This window comes from Meles meles, chromosome 18 (genome assembly GCF_922984935.1).
Source record: "Meles meles chromosome 18, mMelMel3.1 paternal haplotype, whole genome shotgun sequence".
Classification (NCBI taxonomy): Eukaryota; Metazoa; Chordata; class Mammalia; order Carnivora; family Mustelidae; genus Meles; species Meles meles.
Genome location: NC_060083.1, coordinates 41,201,234 through 41,220,777, shown reverse-complemented (window position 1 = coordinate 41,220,777; position 19,544 = coordinate 41,201,234). Strand labels below are relative to the sequence as shown.

At 56.6% G+C, this 19,544-nt stretch overlaps 1 protein-coding gene across 4 annotated transcripts in view; it reads right to left on the bottom strand.

Annotated features, from left to right (window-relative positions):
• Positions 1-19,277, bottom strand: part of ARHGAP23 (Rho GTPase activating protein 23) — a 77,938-nt gene extending 58,661 nt beyond the window's left edge. For 3 of the 4 annotated variants that reach the window (XM_045985131.1, XM_045985134.1, XM_045985132.1), the window contains exon 1: positions 11,023-11,110. In XM_045985131.1, the coding sequence (XP_045841087.1) occupies positions 11,023-11,085 (63 nt within the window). In that variant the 5' untranslated portion in view covers positions 11,086-11,110. Of the gene's footprint in view, positions 1-11,022; positions 11,111-19,157 lie in introns of those variants that run through there. The other variant, XM_045985133.1, reaches the window with a different exon arrangement.
• Between the last annotated feature and the right edge of the window lie 267 nt (positions 19,278-19,544).

Here is a 19,544-nt window from a genome sequence, read left to right as displayed (position 1 = left end):
GTTTCCTCCTGTGGGCTTGGCCACCTCTAGATTTCTGAAGACTGGCAGAGAGGTCGAAGGGGCAGGATCGGGGCAAGAGACCGGGAAAGGAGGGGGTGAGGAGGTAAGGAGAGGAGAGCAGGGAGGGAGGAGCGCCGAGCGGCGGCAGCCTCAGGCCAGCCAGACGTGAGAAACGCCAAGTATGCGAACTACGCCAGCCGGAGCTATGAATAGTGCGGCCAGGCTGACAGCCCAGGTCGGCCCAGCCAGCCCCGCAGCCCCCAGCCCCAACCCCAGCCCGCCCACGCTAGCCCTGCATCAGGGGCCAGAAACACCTCCCGAGCCTGGGAGGCGCGCAGGGGAGTCAAAGCCGAGCGGCGGGGGCGTGGGGGCGTGGTCATGCAAATAGCAATGCAAACAGAGAGCAGCGCGTTTATCCAATTGGCTGGTCTCAGCAGGTCTAGGAACCAGCGCCGAAGCCCGGCACCGGCTCACACCCACTCCCTCCCCGGCGGCTCAGGTCTTTAGGGTCACCCCATGACTGATATCCCGCTGACGCCGTGCCCCCAGTGGAGGCCTCTCATCCTCTTCCGTCAAGGCCCTATAAGGCTCTGCCATCTTAAGATACCGACCCTCCCACCCCAGCGCCAGGCCAGCTCCGCCCCCTTGGAGCTCACCTGTCTGACAGATGGCTGGCACTTGGGAAATTACTACGAGGGCCCTCAGGCCTGCCTCCGGACTCCCTCTGCTCATCAGTGAGGGAGCACACTGGCCTTCGGGCAGGAGACTAGGTCCCTGGCCTAGTCCTGCCCCTTGTGTGTCCCAGAAAGAGATAGTCAACCTCAGAGCCCAGCCCCCAGTCCCATTCTGGGACTACTGAGTAGGTGTCATGAGGGTGAGAAGTCAAAGAGAACTCAGATCAGCTCCCAGCTCTGTGACCCCAGTCAAGTGGCTTCCCTCTCCAAGCCTCTGCCTTCTCAGTTGTCAGTGGGGCCCCTGAGAGGACTTGTTGAGTGCTTGACACGTCTGAATTGCTGAGCAAATCTGAGCTCAGTAGTCCACAAAGGATTGTTTTAAATTAATGAATCAATCCCTGATTTTATGAAGAGACAGTCATGCAACAAAGAGGCTGTAAAGCGTAGTGTCTAAACCTTCCTAAACAGGGGCACCTGGGTGGCTCAGGCGGTTGGACGTCTGCCTTCTGCTCGGGTTATGGTCTCAGGGTCCTGGGATAGAGCCCTCCATGGGCTCTCTGCTCAGCAGGGAATCAGCTTCGCACTCCCGCTCTGTGCTCTCTCTCAAATAAATAAATAAAATCTTTAAAAATAAATAAATAAACATTCCCAAATAGGATTCACAGGAATCTGGGTTGGATTTTTATTTTTTTTTTAATATTTAAAAATTTTTATTTATTTGACAGATCACAAGTAGCCAGAGAGGCAGGCAGAGAGAGGGGGTGGGAAGCAGGCTCTCCACTGAGCAGAGAACCCAATGCGGGGCTTGATCCCAGGACCCTGAGATCACGACCTGAGCTGAAGGCAGTGGCTCAATCCACTGAGCCATCCAGGAGCCCCAGGAATCTGGGTTTGAACCCCCAACTTGTCCGTCTCTTAGCTGTGTGTCCTTGGACTAGTTACTAACCTGAGGTTTCTACAGTTATAAAACAGAAATAATCTATTCCTATGGGGTTGTGCTAAATTAAAGAGATCGTGTATGCAAAATGCTTGGCACAGCAATATCTGGCACCAAAATGCTCAATAAATGTTAGTTGTGGGACCCCCGGGTGGCTCAGTAAGTTAAGTGTCTGTCTTCAGCTCAGGTCATGATCCTGGCATCGTGGGATGGAGCCCTGAGTTGGGCTCCCTGCTCAGTGGGAAGTCTGCTTCTCCCTCTCCCTCCCCCTGCTCGTGCTCTCTCTTTCTCTCTCTCTCAAATAAACAAATAAAATCTTTAAAAAAATAACTGTTAGTTGTCACCAATTTTCCTATTATTATGTTGTTGTTCTCACAATGCATACCAAGGGCTACGGGAATGTTTGCTCATCAGTCAGCACATCCAATCAGCAAGTCCTGGTCTAGAAGCTGCAGATAAAGCAGTGAACAACACTAAGTCTCCACCCTCATGAGGCTTAAGATCCACTGCCCAGAGGAGGAAGTTCTCATATATTTGAGGAAATGGGGTTAGGGCTGGGGGCTTACAGAGAAGAATATCTGAACTGGGCATTGAAGGATGAATAGGAGTTTAAAAAACAGAGAAGGCAAGGAAGTGTTTATCAGACAAGGGGAAGAGATGGTATGTCAAGTTTCTAGAAAGGGGAAGAAGGTGATAAGTCCCACTCCTACCTTGTCCTCTCCCCCTGCCTTCAGTTTCAGCCCTCATCATCTCTCACTTGGTCTGCTGCCTCCACTGCCTGACACCCTTCCACGACTCCAAAGTATTTATGGGAGCACGTCAAGCTCCTTCGTATGGCATGAGGGTGTCTGCCATGATGGTGGCAGGGAGGGGTAGGATTTGCCCTTCCTTGGCCTTGATAATCTCATCTCTACTCTTGGTCTTGCACTCATCGATGCCAAAAAAGGCTAGGCTATTTCACACCTTCTTGCCTTTACTCATGCTGGATCTTTCTGTCTGGAATGCCACTCTCTCTCCTCCACAACCCGCACCCCCCAGACATCTTTCAAGACTTGGCAAGCCTCAGTGGAGCCTTCTTCCCTCAGAGCTGGAGCATCTTTAGAAGAGGCAGCGGGATTTACCCATACCTATCAACCCCTCCTTGGATTTCAAGTCTCAGGACGGGGCAAGGGGAAGGGTCCACCTTCCCAGAGTGGGATGGGTGTCCTCCAGGCTTTTTCTTGTGGAGGAATGTAGCAGGGATCTCAAGCCGCAAGCCGGGCTTAGGATTCAGAAAGACGCAGATCGAAGTTGTCTACCCTTCTTGGAGTCTCAGCTCCAGGATCTGTAAATATACAACCTCCGCGCGATGGCCCTTGAAAACGATCAAAAGGAATTTCCTAAAGAATCTTCGACTTAACGATAGGTTTGGAAACAGGAGACGAGAGAAAGGCGATTAATCTTATCACCAACTGTTTTTTTACAAACCCCTGTGGGAGTTCTACCCTCCAACACTCTTTTCATCCTGAAACCCGTCTTCCTACCTTTGTGACCACATTCACACTCAGATGATGTCGCAGTGAAGACATTCCCCTGTGCCTGCTTCTGTCTGACTCCCCAGTTAGGCCAGGCCATGTTTATGTTAATAATTTGGGCGAGGGGCAGCAAAGAATGTTCTGGACTAGCAGACAGTATAGAGACAAATCTCAGAATCCGTGGTTATGAAATCTTTGTGAAACTTTTGGGTGGCAGGAAAAGCAGACAATGAACCCCTTGAGGGCAAGGCTGTGTCATATACTCATCCAGATCCCAAGACCCACAGAGAGAGCTGCGAACGCAGACCCTACATAGGAAATGGTCACCAGATGAACGAAGGTCGGTTTGCATTAAGATCTGGCCACTGCCTGATTTTCCAATTCCTGGAGTCAGGTCCTTCTCCTGCCCTCACCCCCATGACATTAGGGAGCGGAGAGACACTCTATGTATAGGCCAAGCCTGGGAATATCCTCACTGTCCCAGGCGGCACCCAGTCCCGAAGCTAACCCTTCAGCCAGCACGGTGGGGGCCTAAGCATCTGGGAGGAAAAGGTCCCAGTGGAGAAGGAAGGGGGCTGTTTTTCTTCCCCACAGCAGTTTCAGCCTTGCTGCTTGGCTCCCATTTCCTGCCTCCCAGTCCCCTCTCGCAGACACCCCTCCACTTCCTGGGCTCTAGGTTCAATCCAGCTGTCCCCTCACCCCTACCAGAAGCTTCAGGCCAGAGGGAGGGCATGGTGCCAAGGATTCATTAGAGTTAATGAAGGCTCAGCTCTGCAGATGCCGGTGCAAGATACAGGAGAGCACCAGAACCGCCCACAGCGCCCCATCAGGGCCTGGGGTGCTCAGCTCCCTCCTCCCCCTTTTCTTGGGGAGGAACCAGGGGCCACACCCTCAGAAGAGGAAAGGGAGATTTAGAAGAATCTTCCCGAGTACAGAGAGTGCCATGATGCCCAGAGAGCAGGGCGTGGGGCCATGAACTAGAAAAGAGCTGCAGGGTGGGGTAGGGCTCTCACTTTGGGCTGTCAAGGTGCCACTGTCCACTGCTCAGCCCCCAAAATCTCACCAATAGCCTTCTTTCATGGAATCAGAGCAGAGCCGAGCTGAAGAGACTCTGGGAACTTCTCCACTACCCTGGGATTACATACAACTCAGACGCCTGAACCCTGTTCCCACCTGGCTTCCATCCTCCATCTTCCTCCCACTTCAGACTTTCCCTCCCCCTCTGCCTCCGCACTTTGGCCTTGGCCTTTCTCTAGGCCTCAGCTCTGCCATGAGTCAAATGTGGAGGCGGGGGCCAGGTGGCCAGGTTGGGGAGGGGGTGCCTTTAAGATACCTCCAGTTGAAATTTTCCAAGATGTCTCCTCTCTGGTTGGCTTCGCTCTCCCTCCCTCCCTTTCTCTTAGAGAACAATACAGAGTTTCCTCCACACTGAGAATGAAGGAAACTATGGTAGAAGGTGGGGGTCTCCACTCCAGCCTTCTGGGGGGTTCTCAGGAGCAGGAAAATCTCCAATAGGCCAGACTGCCCCTGTCCCTCCTCCCAGGGGCTCTAAGTCCCATGCTGGCACCAGATTCTTTCCAAGGGGTGCTCTCATGCTCCCTGAGGAAGTTAAAAAGGAAGACACAGCTGTGGACTTAGGAGCCCAGAATCACACAGTAATCAATCTGGGGACTGATAGAAACCAGGCACAAGGCCAACGTGAACTCTGTCCTTCCCTATATTAACCCACACTTGGGGGCCAAGACCCCTGGAGTGCTGTCCTCCTAAATGGCTCCCACATGCCCCCTGCCCCTCCGCAGCCTGGCCACATTCCTCCAGCCCACACCCCTCCTGCCAGCCGGCCTTTGCAAAGAGGCTGGCATTGGGTCCTTTCCATGCTTGGCTTGCCAGTCTTGGTCATCCCTAAGCCCCGCCCTGAGCGGTCTCCCCTCCCAGGGATTCAGGCTGAGCTTTGAAAGGGTCACTTCAAAGAGGACCTGCCTGCCGAGGGCCCAGCCAGACCCAGGGACGGCTCCTCCTCGGCCAGATTCCCGGAGGCTGGGCACAAAGGCCCCACTGTTCCCTCGACCCCCAGACGCCCCCAAAGGCACTGGACATAAGAAGTCTTTCTTTCCCCAGTTCCGCTCTTTACAAGCCACAGCTCTTTGCCACTGGGAGCAGGCCCGGCCCCTCAAGAAGAGGCTAAGGCGTGGGAGGACAGGGAGCCAGCAGGTCCCCCTCCGCCACCACCATACCCCTTTGGGTAGCCAGGAGCTTTGGAGCTGACTTCAGGACTGGCGGCCCAGGGGCCTCCCTCCCCTCAAACACCAAGCCTGCCCAGGCCTACAATGGCCTTCTTCTTCTCCCATCCTTCAGAACCACAGCTACCCTTCCACACCTCCTCCAGGCAGCCTCCCTGGACTCCCTCTCCTTAGAGGAGACTCCCAGCGCCCCCAGTCACAGCAGTCTACCTCTCACGTTCCCAGGAGGCTGGGGCTCTGCCCCCCAACTCCCCAGTACCCTGCAACAAGAACCAGCTCTCACCTGCTCCCCTAACTTCCTACCATAGGGTACTGATCCCAAAGCAGGGCGCTTAAAGTTTCTGTTTCAACCCTTCACCCAAGGCCTGAATTCTTTCTAGCCCAGTGGAGGTGCCTGCTCACCTCCACTGATGGGAGCCTCATTATCTCCAGGAGCAGCTCATTGGCTCTGACTTTTCCTTATTGTGCCCTAAGAAGGTCATTCTCTTTTCCATCCGTTGACTCTCATCTGTTTAACAATTGTTGCTAACAGTGGAGATTACCAGATGTCAGCCACTTTTCCTCTATTACCTTGTCTCATCCTCCCAACGAGATTATTTCAGGGGTAAGAAAACGGAGGCTAAAAACAAAGAACTTGGTCGGGAGGGCCACATCACACGGTGAGAAAGGCATGGAGCTGAAATGTGGACTGCAGCAGGCTAAAGGCAAGGGCCCAACCAACCTGCCCCCCAACTTGCCAACGGGCCACGCCAGGCCCATGCCTCTCACCCGTGACGCCCGCCTGTGTATTAGAAGGACTCCTCCAGGGGCGCCTGGGTGGCTCAGTGGGTTAAAGCCTCTGCCTTCAGCTCAGGTCATGATCCCAGGTCCTGGGATCGAGTCCCGCATCGGGCTCTCTGCTCCACAGGGAGCCTGCTTCCTCCTCTCTCTCTGCCTGCCTCTCTGCCTACTTGTGATCTCTGTCTGTGAAATAAATAAAATATATATAAAAAAAAAAAAGAATTTTAGAAGGACTCCTCCACACTGAGTCTTCTTTCTCCTTAGAGAGCTCCCCGCCAGCCTTTGTCTGCAGCTGACGTGTGGTCTAGCTATGGCAGGTAACTGATGTGATTTCAGACCAGCAAGTGGGGAGCAGAGGGGGTAGTCAGAGGGAAACAGGTCCCCTGCCCAGGGGCACATGGGTTGGAGGAGGGTGGAGGAGAGGACCCTGGGCCCAAGGTTTAGGTCTGGAGGTGGCCGGAAATTCAACAACATCCCATGGAGGAAAGGTGCCTGGGTGGCCATGACAAGCTCTGCCTTGAACCAGACACTGTCTACCCTCCCGCTGAAGGTGGCAGATTCTTCCACCAAGGTGATGCACTGGGCTGAAGATCTCAGGGGCAGAGGGATGAAAAAGTAACAAGACTCGTTAATCCTGCCTGTCGTTTTTTTCCCATGTGCCCATAGCTCAGCACCATGTCCTTAAAATTCTGGGGGAAGAAGGAGTGTGTGAGCTTTCCTTTCCTGTCTGGGTTTAGATCAGGCACTCCCACAACAGATAACAAAATGCTGTGCCTCTAGGCTGCCTTCCCAAGACTCCGACTCCAGCTACTTCCAAAGGGTTAGATTACAGGAGTCTGGTTTCTCCATAGTCTGTCAACCAGTCAGTCAACAAACGTTCTCTGAGTACCAGCTGTATGGCTGGCCTTGTGGATACCAAGACAAACAGCACACCTTTGGGACTGCTGGGAATGAGGTGAAGGGCCCAGCCCACCCCTCAGCTCTGCCACTTACAACTAGCTATGTGACCTTAGGAAGCCACAGAATCTCTTTGTGTCAGTTTCTTCATCAGTGAAATGGGTCCGTGATATGGTAGTTTCCTACCTAGTGGGAAGCACTACGGAAGTAGCTCCTTTTATTACTTTCCTTATCCTCAAATAACTCCAAAATGATGGAGGGGACTAATGTGCAGACAAACTGTCACAATGCCAGGGGGAGAGCCGGGCACAGGGCACCCTGGAAGGCCAGGGGCAGGGCTGCTCCCCGGCCTCCACAAACATTTATGGAGAACCGCCCTGTGCCAGGCGCTGTGCTGGCCGCTGGGGACACAGAGAAGAACGGGGCACATTGTCCTCTCATCCCTGCTCCTCCCCTCTGTCCCAAGGCCCAGTCCCAGAACCCGGCACTGGTCGGGGGGCGGGGTGGTGGTGGCTGCAGGGGGCGGGGCGCACCATGCACAGAACCGTGTGGAGAAAAGCAAGACCTGGGAGACTGGAAATCAGGACACCTGGGTTCATGTCCTCCATTCATGGGCCACCTGACCTTAAGTACTGCCTGGCCTCAGTTTCCCCATTATAGCATGAAGGAGTTAAACATGATGACCCCTCCAGTCCTGACGCATTCTGACGGGTAACAATCCCACTCTCACCAAGCTTCCAACTCACCCCAAGTGCGGTCCTTAGGGCATATCAGCCTGCTATCCCATTGAGGCAGGGGGGAAGAGATAACTCTCCTGGTACTGACCGGCACAGCCCAGCTGAAGAGCTGGCACATCGCATGAAATAGGGGGGCCTGGATCTAAAGGCGGGTTGTTTGAAGGGGGTGGGGGTGCTGGGGAAAGGCAGAGCCAGCTCCCACAGGCCCTATTCATGGTTGTCTCTGGGGAGGGAGGGAGAGCAGGATCATTAAAACCGGGCTTTGTCCAAATCCCTGACCAAGCCAATATCTCACCTTTGAACCCCTGCAGCCAACAGAGCAGGGCTGATGCCCCTTTGGGAGGGAAACACCAATGAACTGAGCCACAGTCCAAGGGCTATGGGTTGGCCTGGGGTGGGGTGGGGTGGGGTGGGGTGGGGTGGGGTGGGGTGGGCATGCTGGGGGAGTCAATGAGCTGGGTCCACCAACACTGTGGCCGCCTGAGATCTCCAGTCCTCGGCCCTGCCCCAGCCTGACTACAAGCAGACAGGCTCCAGACAAGCAACCAGGCTCCAAACCAGCAAGAGATTCACCTTGCTCTTGAGCAGTAGCTGCTAGATGGACCCTGATCAAGACGGGAGTGACAGTGGGACCAGGGAAAGCTCAAGAAAACAGGATGGTAGGATAAGAGCATGGAATCTCCCGTGCCACATTCCTTTCTAGATTCTGCCACTTGTTACTGATATGACTCCAGCCAAGCTACTAGCTCTCTGCACCTTGGTGGTCTCAACTGTTACATGGGGACAGTAACAGTACCACATCACAGTGGTGGTGTAAGGATTAAAGGAAGTAATTTTTTATAAATCCTGGCCCAGAGTCATTGCTACCTACATCTTAACTATCAGGTGTATTAGTAAAGCAATTCCCGCCTCCTTAAAAACACATATATTTTTTTTTCCAGGCACTAATGTATATGTCTATTTGAATATATTTGCATCCCTTATGAATCTCTCCAGATTCCTCTGCTTGGAATCCAGTGTCACAGGGATCTACTTACCCTACTATCCTGGAGGAAACTTCCTTGTGGAATGTTCCCGGCCAGGCTGGGATGCTGCCCCTTGAAAGCCTCTCCCTGCTGATAACTACAGTCCCTCCTACTATCACATAGTCCATTCTCCTGCTTTGTAGTCTCTTTTAACCTTATATACCAGGCAGCCCCTCTAAGTATCCCTGCAATGACGGATGAAGGACACGTGCGTCTGCCCACTCCTGCCCTGTTCTGCAACCAGCACCATCCTTCATCCCACTCCCATCCCCAGCAAACCGCTGCACCCTGGGCGACCAGAGGGGCCTCCTGCATCCCTTCCCCACGGGCTCAGGGCAAGTCTGATGAGAGGGCAGAGAGGTCCCCATGCAGGCAGCCCAGCACAAGGCCTGCTCCCTGGGTCCAGTCCTTCTCTGCTTGGGCTGGGATCCTTGAAAGCCTGCCCCACTGCCCATGGTGTCCCAAAGCCACCTTCCTAACAGCACCCCCTTCCCCAAAGCTTCGCCTTATGCCCAGATCTCATCAGGGTACCCAGGTTCCATCCCTGGCACTATTGCTGTGTGGTCTCAGACCCAAATACCCTCCCTGCCCACCCGCAGGGCTTTTGAGGTCCTGAAATCCAGCACTGAAGGTAAAAGAGATTTATTGCTCTTATCATTCCCAAGGGGAAGGCAAGGCCTCAGATGCTGGAACAGGAGTTCCCAACTATGTAGGGGTGGACCCAACCACCTTGGGAGCAAGTAGGCGAGGCTGGGGCTGGGGGCCTTTGGGTTGTGTTTGGAGGCAAAATGACTGGTTATGTAATGGAGATTCAAATCGCAGGCCAATGAGCACATCTCCGTGAGAGCAGCCACTTTTGGGAATAAGGCTGTTGACCTGGCAGAGGCGGTTGAACCCCATGGAATCAAACCCCATCCACCCCCAGCTGGGCCTGGGGTGGGGGTGGACAAGGTGTGGGGGGGTGGAGATGAAGTATGTGTGGTTGAGGGGGTGTTATGAATCCATGGGACTCAGGCTTAATGACCTCCACCCCCACCCCCTGTCCATCCTGAATTTCAAGTTTGTAATTAGGAAACACTTTGGCTGAAAGGCGCAGGGAGAGTCTGGGAAGAGAGAATGTTCCAGGCTGAGGGAGAACTGAGCATACGTCCAGCTTCTGAGAAACACACCAGTCTCAAAGACTTTGCAGAGCACCAGACCCCAGCTCCAGCATGGGATGGGGGAGAGGGGGAGGCAGCTGAGGAAGAGCATCACTAAGTCCTCCAGCCTTGTCAGAAGAGGTAGAGGCCTCAGCCCAGACCTTGACCACAACCTGGACCCCGAGGCAACTTCTTTTCCAACCTGGGAAAGGACTGGCCAGACAGCGTCCAACCCTTGAACTTGGAAGGAGGGTGTGCAGTGTTGGGGTACTCCAGCACAGGTCAACCAGGCTTGGAGGTAGGGGGCTGGCTCCAAAGGGGCCCTGAGGTCCTTACTGGCCCCTCCCCAGCTTCAACAGCTGGCAGATGAAAGAACCCAAGCAAAGCAGCCCAGCGCTGAGTAATGCCCCTGGCACCCCGCACCCAGACCCACCCACAGCCAGTCCGAGGGGGCGGAGAGGAGCGCAGCTGAGCCTTCGGGACCATGGGGTCCCGGGGCCCGTTTGTCTTCTCCCAGGAGCCAGTGGAGCGGCAGACCCGCTCCCTGAAGCTCGTCGTGCCGTCAGGCCCGGCAGGGGGCGAGTGTGGCGCGGGGAGGGGGGTGTCCGGCCGCAGTGGCCAAGGACATCCCGCTCCGGGAACCCCCTCCCCCACTCCCTCTCCCTCCAGCTGTGCCGGGGCCTCGCCAACGGAAAACGAAAACTCGGGCAGAGGAAACGGCGGCAGACGCCCCGCCTGAAAAACCCGGACAAAAGGCGCGGGCCTCCCACCCCCGCTGCACGGCCGCGGGGAGCCTGGCACCGCCGCCCTGGTCGGTGCCCTCTGCCCTGGCAGCCCCGTACGCGTCCCGGTCCTCTGCCTGCCTTCCGCCTTCCCGACCCCTGCCCAGGGCACTTCTCGCTCCGGCCCCCTCCCACGGCCCGCCACCAGCCCAGGTTCCCTGCAGCAGTGCCCGTGGTGCCCGCGGCGTGCGCCCCAGGCCGTGCCCGCCGAGCGGGGGCGCCGCGACCCCTGCCCTGCGGCGCCAGCTCCCCGGCAGCGCCTGGATCCTCCCCCTTCCCCTGGCCCAGCGACCTCACCTGAGGGGGCCGGGGCTCCGGGCGGGGCGGGATCCCGACCAGGCAGAAGGCGACTCCATTCATCGGGCGGCAGCTGCGGCTCTGCGGCCGGGGCACTGCTGGGGGCGCGGGCCGGGACCCGGGAGGGGCGGGGCCGGAGGGGGCGGGGCCGAGCGCGGAGTGTTCCCCCCCCGCCCTGGGGGCCAGCCCCTTCGCTCCGCCCCGTGCGCTCCCGACGGGGCGAACCCGCCGCCTCTACCCAGAGCAGCTGACAGATAAAGGGGGCTCAGGCAGGGCTTTGCGCTGGCAGCGGAGCTAGAAGACAGTGCAGCCTGGGGAAGAAAGGTGGTCTCAGGGAGACAATTTGGGCTGGCCTCCGGGGAACCGGTCCAAATGGATGGTGATCCTGGCTGGGAGAGGAAAGAGGACAAGGGCACCCAACCCAGAGCTAGCACAGGGAGAGAGAGGGATGAAGGAAGGAAGGGAGAGGGAAGCAGAGAGAAACACAATCAGACAGAAGTGGTCAGAAACAAAGGCTGAGAGACACAGAAAGCATCACAGACACAGAGATAAGATAGAGACAGTGCAGAGTGCAGGAGAAGAAAGTCAGAGACAAAGATAGAGACCCAGGATTGAAGAGAGGGAAAGATGGAAAAAAGGCTTAGGGAGACTTCCGTCCAGAGACTCATGGAGACAAGGACAGACAAGGGTGGGGGCAGGTGGGAGCTTCAGGGGCTCTAATCCCTCTATCTAGGGCCTTCTTCCCAGGCAAGAGTCTCAGTCCAGGACCCCAAGGAGGCAGAGAAATGGAGACTGGAAGAAAGAGGCTGGTGAGTCCCCCAGCCCTTCAGACACCCAGCCAGCCAGCCTGGGGTTCAGGCCTCTGGACCAGCCCATAGATCTGCTCTGCTGTGGACAACAGTGAGGGCAGAGATGGCCCCAGGCCGCCCAGTCACAAGCTCCCCCAACCTTCCTTTGGGGCTTCATTCCAAGATGAGCCCCAAGAGCCCCTGGGGTTCTGAGCCAGTTCTTTATTTCCTTGCCCCTAAGCAGGACCCCTCCAGGCCATTTCCTGATGTTCCAGGAAGAGTTGTTCCCTCAGTCCCTCATTTCTGCCGAAAAGTCCCTTCTGCTGTCTAACTGACATCCTTCTTACTTCCTGTATTTCCTACAGCCTCGGCTTACTTCTTTCCCATGCCTTCTTGCAGGTTTAAAGGTCTTCCATATTCCTTCACTCAGATTATAAAGAAAAGAAGGCAGAGGCCACGGATAGATACAAATGGGATTGAGATAAAGCAGGCAACAAAAGTGGAAGGCTGATTCTGCCCACCGGAATCACCCACATCCTCTGGGCAAGGAGACCTCATAAAGTCTGCCTACCTCACCGGCTCCAAGTCTCCCCAGGGCCAGGACTCAGGTCTTGGAGCGGGTAAGAGGGACCCAGACACCCACTAGGCCGTCCCTAATCCTGTGAGCCGGAGGAAGAACATACCACTTGTTTTTAAATCTTATGTTTTATTTCATTTCTTCTCAGTTCCCTCACAGTCCTTGGAAAGGGGATGCTCTCATAATGATGGAAGGGCCCTTCATGACTCCTCTTCCTTCCCCACCTCTCCTCATCAAGGTCGCATGCAAGTGGAATTGTCCACCCCACCCCACACACCCCCCCCCAGCCTTTCTGAGAAGTCCTTCCTGCTATCTAACTGTAACGCATCATACTGCCTGTAGTGTCTTGCTTGGTTTTCAAGAGGGTTCCTGTTTCTCCCTCCCTCTGTCCTGTAGCTCCAGGGGTCCGATGCTGCCACGCTGGCTCAGGGGTCCTCTCCTCTCAGAACAAATGGGCTATCTCTGTAAGGGGGAAGCAGTGGCACCTGGGGTCCAGACTGAACTGCGGCTGTGGGGGGAGGGGAGGAGGGTGGTGACCGCTGGGGTGCCCCTGGCTCACTTTTTCCAGAGCCTGATGCCCTCAGACACAGCGGGAGGCAGTGAGAGGAAATGAGCTCACACCCGCCAGCAGATGAATTCCTCCCTCCACAATGCACCGGGCTCACCTCCCCCACCCTCTCCCACTTCCCAGAAAGTGCGCTCTTCCCCCACCCAGCTGCCCTTCCCACCTCTTCCTGCACCTTGACCTGCACCCCCATTCTGTCCTGGCCCTCTCCCATCAATCTCCTCCAGCCCCCCTTCCTCCTGTCCTTTCCCTCAGGTTCACTGGGTCTCACTCCCAGGTCCCACCACCCACCCCCAAATCCACTCCATGCCTGGCACACACTTTCTCTGGGGTTCCTGGAAGTAGAGCCCAGCATGGGTAGAGGGGGGGGTCCCTCACTGAGGACCCTCCTTATACTTCTCCTCTTTCTTTTTTTTTTTTAATATTTTATTTACTTATTTAACAGAGATTACAGGTAGGCAGAGAGGCAGGCAGAGAGAGGAGGAAGCAGGCTCCCTGCTGAGCAGAGAGCCCAATGCGGAACTCGATTCCAGAACCCTGGGATCACGACCTGAGCCGAAGGCAGAGGCTTTAATCCACTGAGCCACCCAGGTGCCCCACTTCTCCTCTTTCTAAGCTCCTCCCCCAGCCCAGTCACCTTCCTCTCGGTTCACAAATGCTTATTGGGAATCTTAATATATATGAGTGGGTGGGGGACTGGAGGTTGCCCCTGGGGATACGGAGATAAGACCTAGCTCCTTCCTTTGTGGGGGTCCTAGTCTTACCAATCCTGACTCTGTGGTGAGATCTCCGAAAAGGAGCAGAGGAAAGCTTCCAGGATGAGGGGGCCTTGAGCTTTTTGGGGGCTTCATGAGTGAGGGGTGGGGTGAGGAAAGGGGATTAAAAGCACTCCAGGGAGGGAGTGCCTGGGATGCTCAGTGGGTTAAAAGCACTCCAGGGAAAAGGACTATCATAGGCAAAGGCAGGAGAAAACAGATTCTAGTGATGTGGCTGGAGCCAAGAAGAGGGTAAGGAGGGTACATATGTGGGCAGGAAGCATGGAGGGATGAGGAAGGAAACGTGGGCGGGGGATATGCCGATGGAGTGACTGGGCCTGAGGCACTTAGATTCCAGCCTGGCTGGTGGGGCAGGGATTTAAGAGGAGATGGGCCACATAGCAGGAGAGACGGGGGGTGGGGGCAGCAAGGAGATGCGGCTGTCAGGGAGATGATGGGGGGAGACCCTGAATGAGGACAGGGGCAAGAAACATCAGAGGCCCCCACGACTCGGTGACCAGCTGGGTGTTGTGGGAAGGAGATGGAAAAATCTGGAGTGTTCTCAGGGAGAGGGGGCATGCCAGGCACTGTGTGTCCTTTGTATGTGTTATTCCAATTCAGTCTCACAAAGGAGCTTTGAAATAGATATTATAATCCTCATTTTATGGATAAGGAAACTGAGGCCCAGAGAACTTGAGTACCTCACCCAAGTCCACCCAGAATTTGAATCTGGGCATCTGGGTCCGGAGTCCACACACTTAACCCACAGGATGTGTTGCCAAGTGGAAGAGTGACCAGCACCTTAAACTCTGGGTCCGTCTCTCGGAAGAGAGGCCTAAACTGGAGACACGGCTTTGGAAGTCATAGGTAGACCAGGTGCGTTCCTGAACCGAGGAAGTGGCACTGTGTTGGGCAGAGAGGGCACCTTGGGCAAAGAGGGAACCGGTGGAGGCAGAGGCCAGATTTCACAGTGAGGAAGAGCATCGTTGGGGATGAGGAAGTGGAGGCAGGCCTGTTAAGAAAGTCAGCAGCACAGGGGAGCCCTGGGAGAGACTTGGGCAGGAGAGAGACAGAGGGGTGATGAGTGGAGCGAAGGAAGAAGCGGTAAAGCTCTAGGCTCTGTGTTCCCCAACTCCAGCTAGGGCAAGAGTGGGGGGGCAGTCAGGGAGGGGGTCCTCCGACCAGAGCCGTCCACAGCCAGGATCAGGCCTGGCACAGGACCCAGCTAGGAGTTGCATGGTGTCTTCAAGGAGCACTGACCCCAGAGTCCAAAGGCCTGGGGTCAGTTTCTCCTCCTGTCCACCTAGTCGTTATATGTCTTTGAAGAAAAGGACATGCTCTGCTCCTGTTTCATCCTCTGTAATATGAGAACAGTATGACCCTCTCTGCCTGCTTCCCCACTGGGGGCTCACACTTGATCATGGATTCAAAGCACCGTGGGAGCTGAAAAGGAGAAACAGTGGGTGAAAGGGGGTTATTGGAACTTCGGGCTGGGTGGTGACCCTGGACAACAGCGTCCGTCCTTCCTCCGAAGGGGGAAGAGCATCCCCTGGTGGAGAAGGGCGGGAGGGCAGGACTAGAGGGGATCGCAGAGGAGAGGCTTGTTCCCGTGACTCTGGCTTTCCGGCCCCCAGCTTGTCCTCTGCTTGTCCCCTGAAAGCAACCAACCCCCACCTAAATGCTCACCTCTAAAGCAAGTGCGGGCCCAGTTCATTCAAGGCAAAAGATATTTATTAAGCCCTGATTACATGCAAACTGCCCTATGCGGTGGTGGGGACCGTCAATGTGCCTGCCCTCTTTGGGCTCAGATTCCAGGCAGAGCAAGAAACAGCAGAGGATGGCTAGGTCGGGGCTGCAGTGTGGTACAAGCAGCGCATTGAGGAAAACAAGAGGGGCCTCCCATAATGAGGGCAGAAGCCAGGGGCCCTGGGAGGCTAGGTGTGTGGCCAAGACCTTGAAGGCCATCACAGGGCAAGTGGCAGAGGAGGGAGGCCCAAAGCTGAGAGCTGGGGGGTAGGGGGTGTGGGGGGGTGCCCAGGTTCTGGCAGAAGCCCCGGGCATCCCACAGAGCAGAACTCGCTGAGCATCTTTAATGGTACAAGGGTAGGGCAACAGGCCACTCAAGAAGACGCCAGTCCCCACCCTCCTCCCTGCCACCAGGTCCCTCAGGAATCCCACCCAAACACCGCTCAGGGAGGGAAGCTACAGAGCCTCTAGCCTGGCTGGGACTAAGGGCCATTGGTAACCGGCCAAACAGCTGGGAACCCAGGCCAGCAACCTCTGGACAGCTGGTTCAGGGGTGGGAGCAAGGGGCTGTGGTTCTCCCGGCTAGCAGCTGGGCAAACAAGCCACACCCAGTAAAACCCTGGTGTCAGGGCAGGGAATGGGTAAGAGATGCCCAGTCCTGCCATTCTCCACCAGCGACCCCTCAGAGGAACCGTGTTTGTCGTGATACGGGTACAAGGAAGAGGCCTTGGGCTGGGGTCCCCGCCCTTGCAGGCTCCCAGCTGTGTGACACTGCAGCGCGACACCAGTCCCGTGGCCTGGACTGTATGTACAAGGCTAGCAGATGACTTCCAAGGACCGTGATGTCACCTGACCCATCGCCAAGATGTGTTCAAATGAGCTGAGTGCCTACTGTGTGCCAGGCTTTTTACAGACACGATTTTGTCTACACCCAATGACTACCCTGTAGGGTAGGTGTTATTATTAGCCCCACTGTATAAACGAGGAAACAAGGTCCAAAATTTCAGTAACTTGGTCAAGTCTGATGCCAAGCCTCCACTCTATAAAGCAGGATCCCTAGGAGTAGCTAGGCCCGGTAGTGTCTTCCCAGATCCAGAAGGCTAAATTCTGAGGTTCTATGCGAGGGCATTTAAATTCTTCCAGCAGCTGGCCTGCAGTCCTGCTTTTGCCACAGGCCCCCAGAGCCCGCCCAGCTCTACGGAAGCCTTGCACACAGGGGGGCCACGACCCACTCTCCTCCCTGTCTCCATTGTGTCCTTCAAGGAGAGGTGGAGGGGCAGGGGAGAGGAGGAAAAGAGAGAGGAGGGAAACATGGAGGGAAGGAAGAGAAGGGGAGGAGAGGGGAGGGAAAGGGGAGGAGTAGGTCCCACCTCCCCCTGGAAGCTCTGGAAATCCCCAGCAGCTGCTCCCTCTCCTCTGTCTGGCTCTGAGCCAGGCCAGGGAGGGAGAGGGGAGTTAGATGGGAAGAAAAGAGGGGCAGGGCACTGACCACAGGGGGCAAGCCCCTCCATCTGGGCACTCCCCCCTGTGAGATTCCAGGCATGCTCCCTTTTAAGAGACCCTACATGCCAAAATCCACGCATACCACACAGACACATTGGGGCGGTTCTCGCACTATAAAAGGCTCCTTCGCTTTACAAGAGGGCTCGGCACATGGGAAACTTAAAATAGGAGCTTCTCCTAGTGTGGTGAAAGAAGCTCCGGTTTCAGAAGCGCCCCGTACACACCATGCTTCCGGCTCCTCCAGAAAGCCGGTGACACCCACGGGGCCGGCAGGGCTGGGGTTGCCTTCAGACAATAACATTGGCCTGGGCACGTCCCTGGTTGTGCGGAACATCAGCATCCCCATCTGGGGGTGGGGGGCGTGACTCACAGCCCAGCGGACAGGCTGACTGCTGTGCTGCTTGGCAGAGATGTCCTGGGACACCTAGAAAGGACCGCGACAGCCACCGTTCAACACCACTAGCAGGGATTTCGTAGCAGCCCAGAGAGAGGACAGATATCCAAGACCTCCCAGTGTTCCTTTGATGGGGGCAGGCAGGAGCCCAATGTCCTACTCTCCTCCCCTCTGCAATGCCAGGGCACAGGGGAGTCAGAGTCTGTCCTCTGGGAAAGGGGGAACAGCTGACCCCCAGAAGAGGTCTAGAAGGCTGATGGGGGGGGGCAACTGAGAGCTTTTAGGAGCAATTCAGGCTGAGCTGCACTCCCAGTGACCTACTTTCTAGGCAGAAAGTAGCAATGGTCCCTAGCCCTAACCCCCCTTTTTTTGTTTATTGAGGTGAAATTCACATAACATAAAATGCACTATTTTAATGTAAGCAATTCAGTGGCATTTAGGACTGTTCCCCCAGCCCCCACTTGTTGGTACTCAGAGTGGAGGACAGCAACAGCCGATAATGACGATAATGACGAATGGAGTCCCTTCTCCCTGCCAGGCCTGGTCCTGCCACTGGCCATTTAAATTAACAATGAAGATCCCAAACAGGCCTAGAGACTAGACCAGCCCACAGATCCTCCCCACATAGCACACGCAGCCCCCAGGGGAAGATGTCCAGAGCATTCTCGCCTCCCCAGAACTTAGGCTCACCCCCACGCCTGACTCCTTACCCCTACCCAGCCTCCCGCCCCTCCTCATCACCACCACAGAGAACCCAAGAACCCCTCTGCCAAAGGTAGGGGTCTGCGCTCAGTCTGAAGAAGAGAGGTCTCAGAGCCCAGGGCCCCAGGCCACTGCTTCAGGCGGAGCAGCCCCAAAGAGCCCAGGAGTGCGGATAAGCCCAGCACTTGAAGGCACACCCAAGAACAGAAAATCCCACCACTCCAGACCCCACCCCAAGACCTCCTACCAAGTCAGGATTATGAAGGGAGTAAGACAATCTCAAGAGCAGCGCCCTCACTCCCGCCCAGGCCGCTGCCTCTGTTAGAGCAGGAGACTGACTGCCAGTCCAAACAGAGGCCCCCCTCACTCACCTAAGGGGACTGACCCCCCTTCTCCATTTGCTGCACACCCTGGAGGGGGTGAGGCGCTTTAGCCTTAGGGAGGCTTCACCCCTGCCCCTTTCTGATGGCGATTGTCTAAATGAAAGACTCCAGGGCCTGGCTGGGGCTGCAGGTCTGCCTTTGGGGGGCATATGGAGAAGCCGCCCAGCCCACCCCATCTTTTCACTGCCATGAAATGGTGGCAGCAGCTGTTGCAGCTGCTGTAACCGGGTGGGCGGGGGCGGGGGGGGGGGAGGGCTGGCTGGGAGAAGACCCTCCATGTGTAGGTGGGGGAGGGAGACGGTTGTGTCCTGTCGCTGTGAGGTCTCCCTAGGGGGTCGGCGGTAGTTGGCGTGGGAGAGCTCCCTCCATCTCCTGTCACTCCTTCATTCCTCAGGCCTAGGATCCTAGCAAGGGCTGAGACCTTCCCGCGTGCGGAGGGGGGCTTCTAAATGCGGGTGCTCTCCTGGGTGGGGAGAGAAGCAGCGTGCGCGCCCTCTGTGCGCGGCTCCCTCTGTGTGTGCGTGTGTGTGTGTGTGTGTGTGTGTGTGTGTGTACCCACCAGCTCAGCGTCACACCAGCCTCATCCCTCGCCCCAAGCTCCCGCCGGACTCGGAGCCTTAGTGCCCCAGCCCCCCTCCCTCGCGGCGCGCCGACCCTCACCCGGTGCTTACGGCCCCCGCCCGGCCCTCCCAGACGCGCCCCCGCGCTCCGCGCCGGCCGACCTGCTCCATGCTACTGCCCGCTACGCCGTCCTCGCCGCGTCAGCCCCGGGGGGCGCCGGGGGCGGCGGCCCCTCCATGCGCCCAGTCTGTGCTGCAGCCGAGCGACCGCCCAGCGCGAGGAGCGCCGGTTGTCAGCCGCCCGGACCCCCGCCCCGCTCCGCAGGCCCCGCCCCCGCCCCGCCCCGCCCCCTCCCACCCGCGGGTGGAGGCGCCGCGGTCACACCCGCGCGCGCGCCCGCGCGCATTCGGTCACACACACACAGAACGTACACCCGCTCACATTCAGGGGCTCATCCCCGCCAGTACACTTGGTTCTCTCTGTCCTGGGGACGTCGTTCTTCCAGAGAGGACACTCTCCCAGGGAAGCCCCTCGCTTCACTTCCGAGA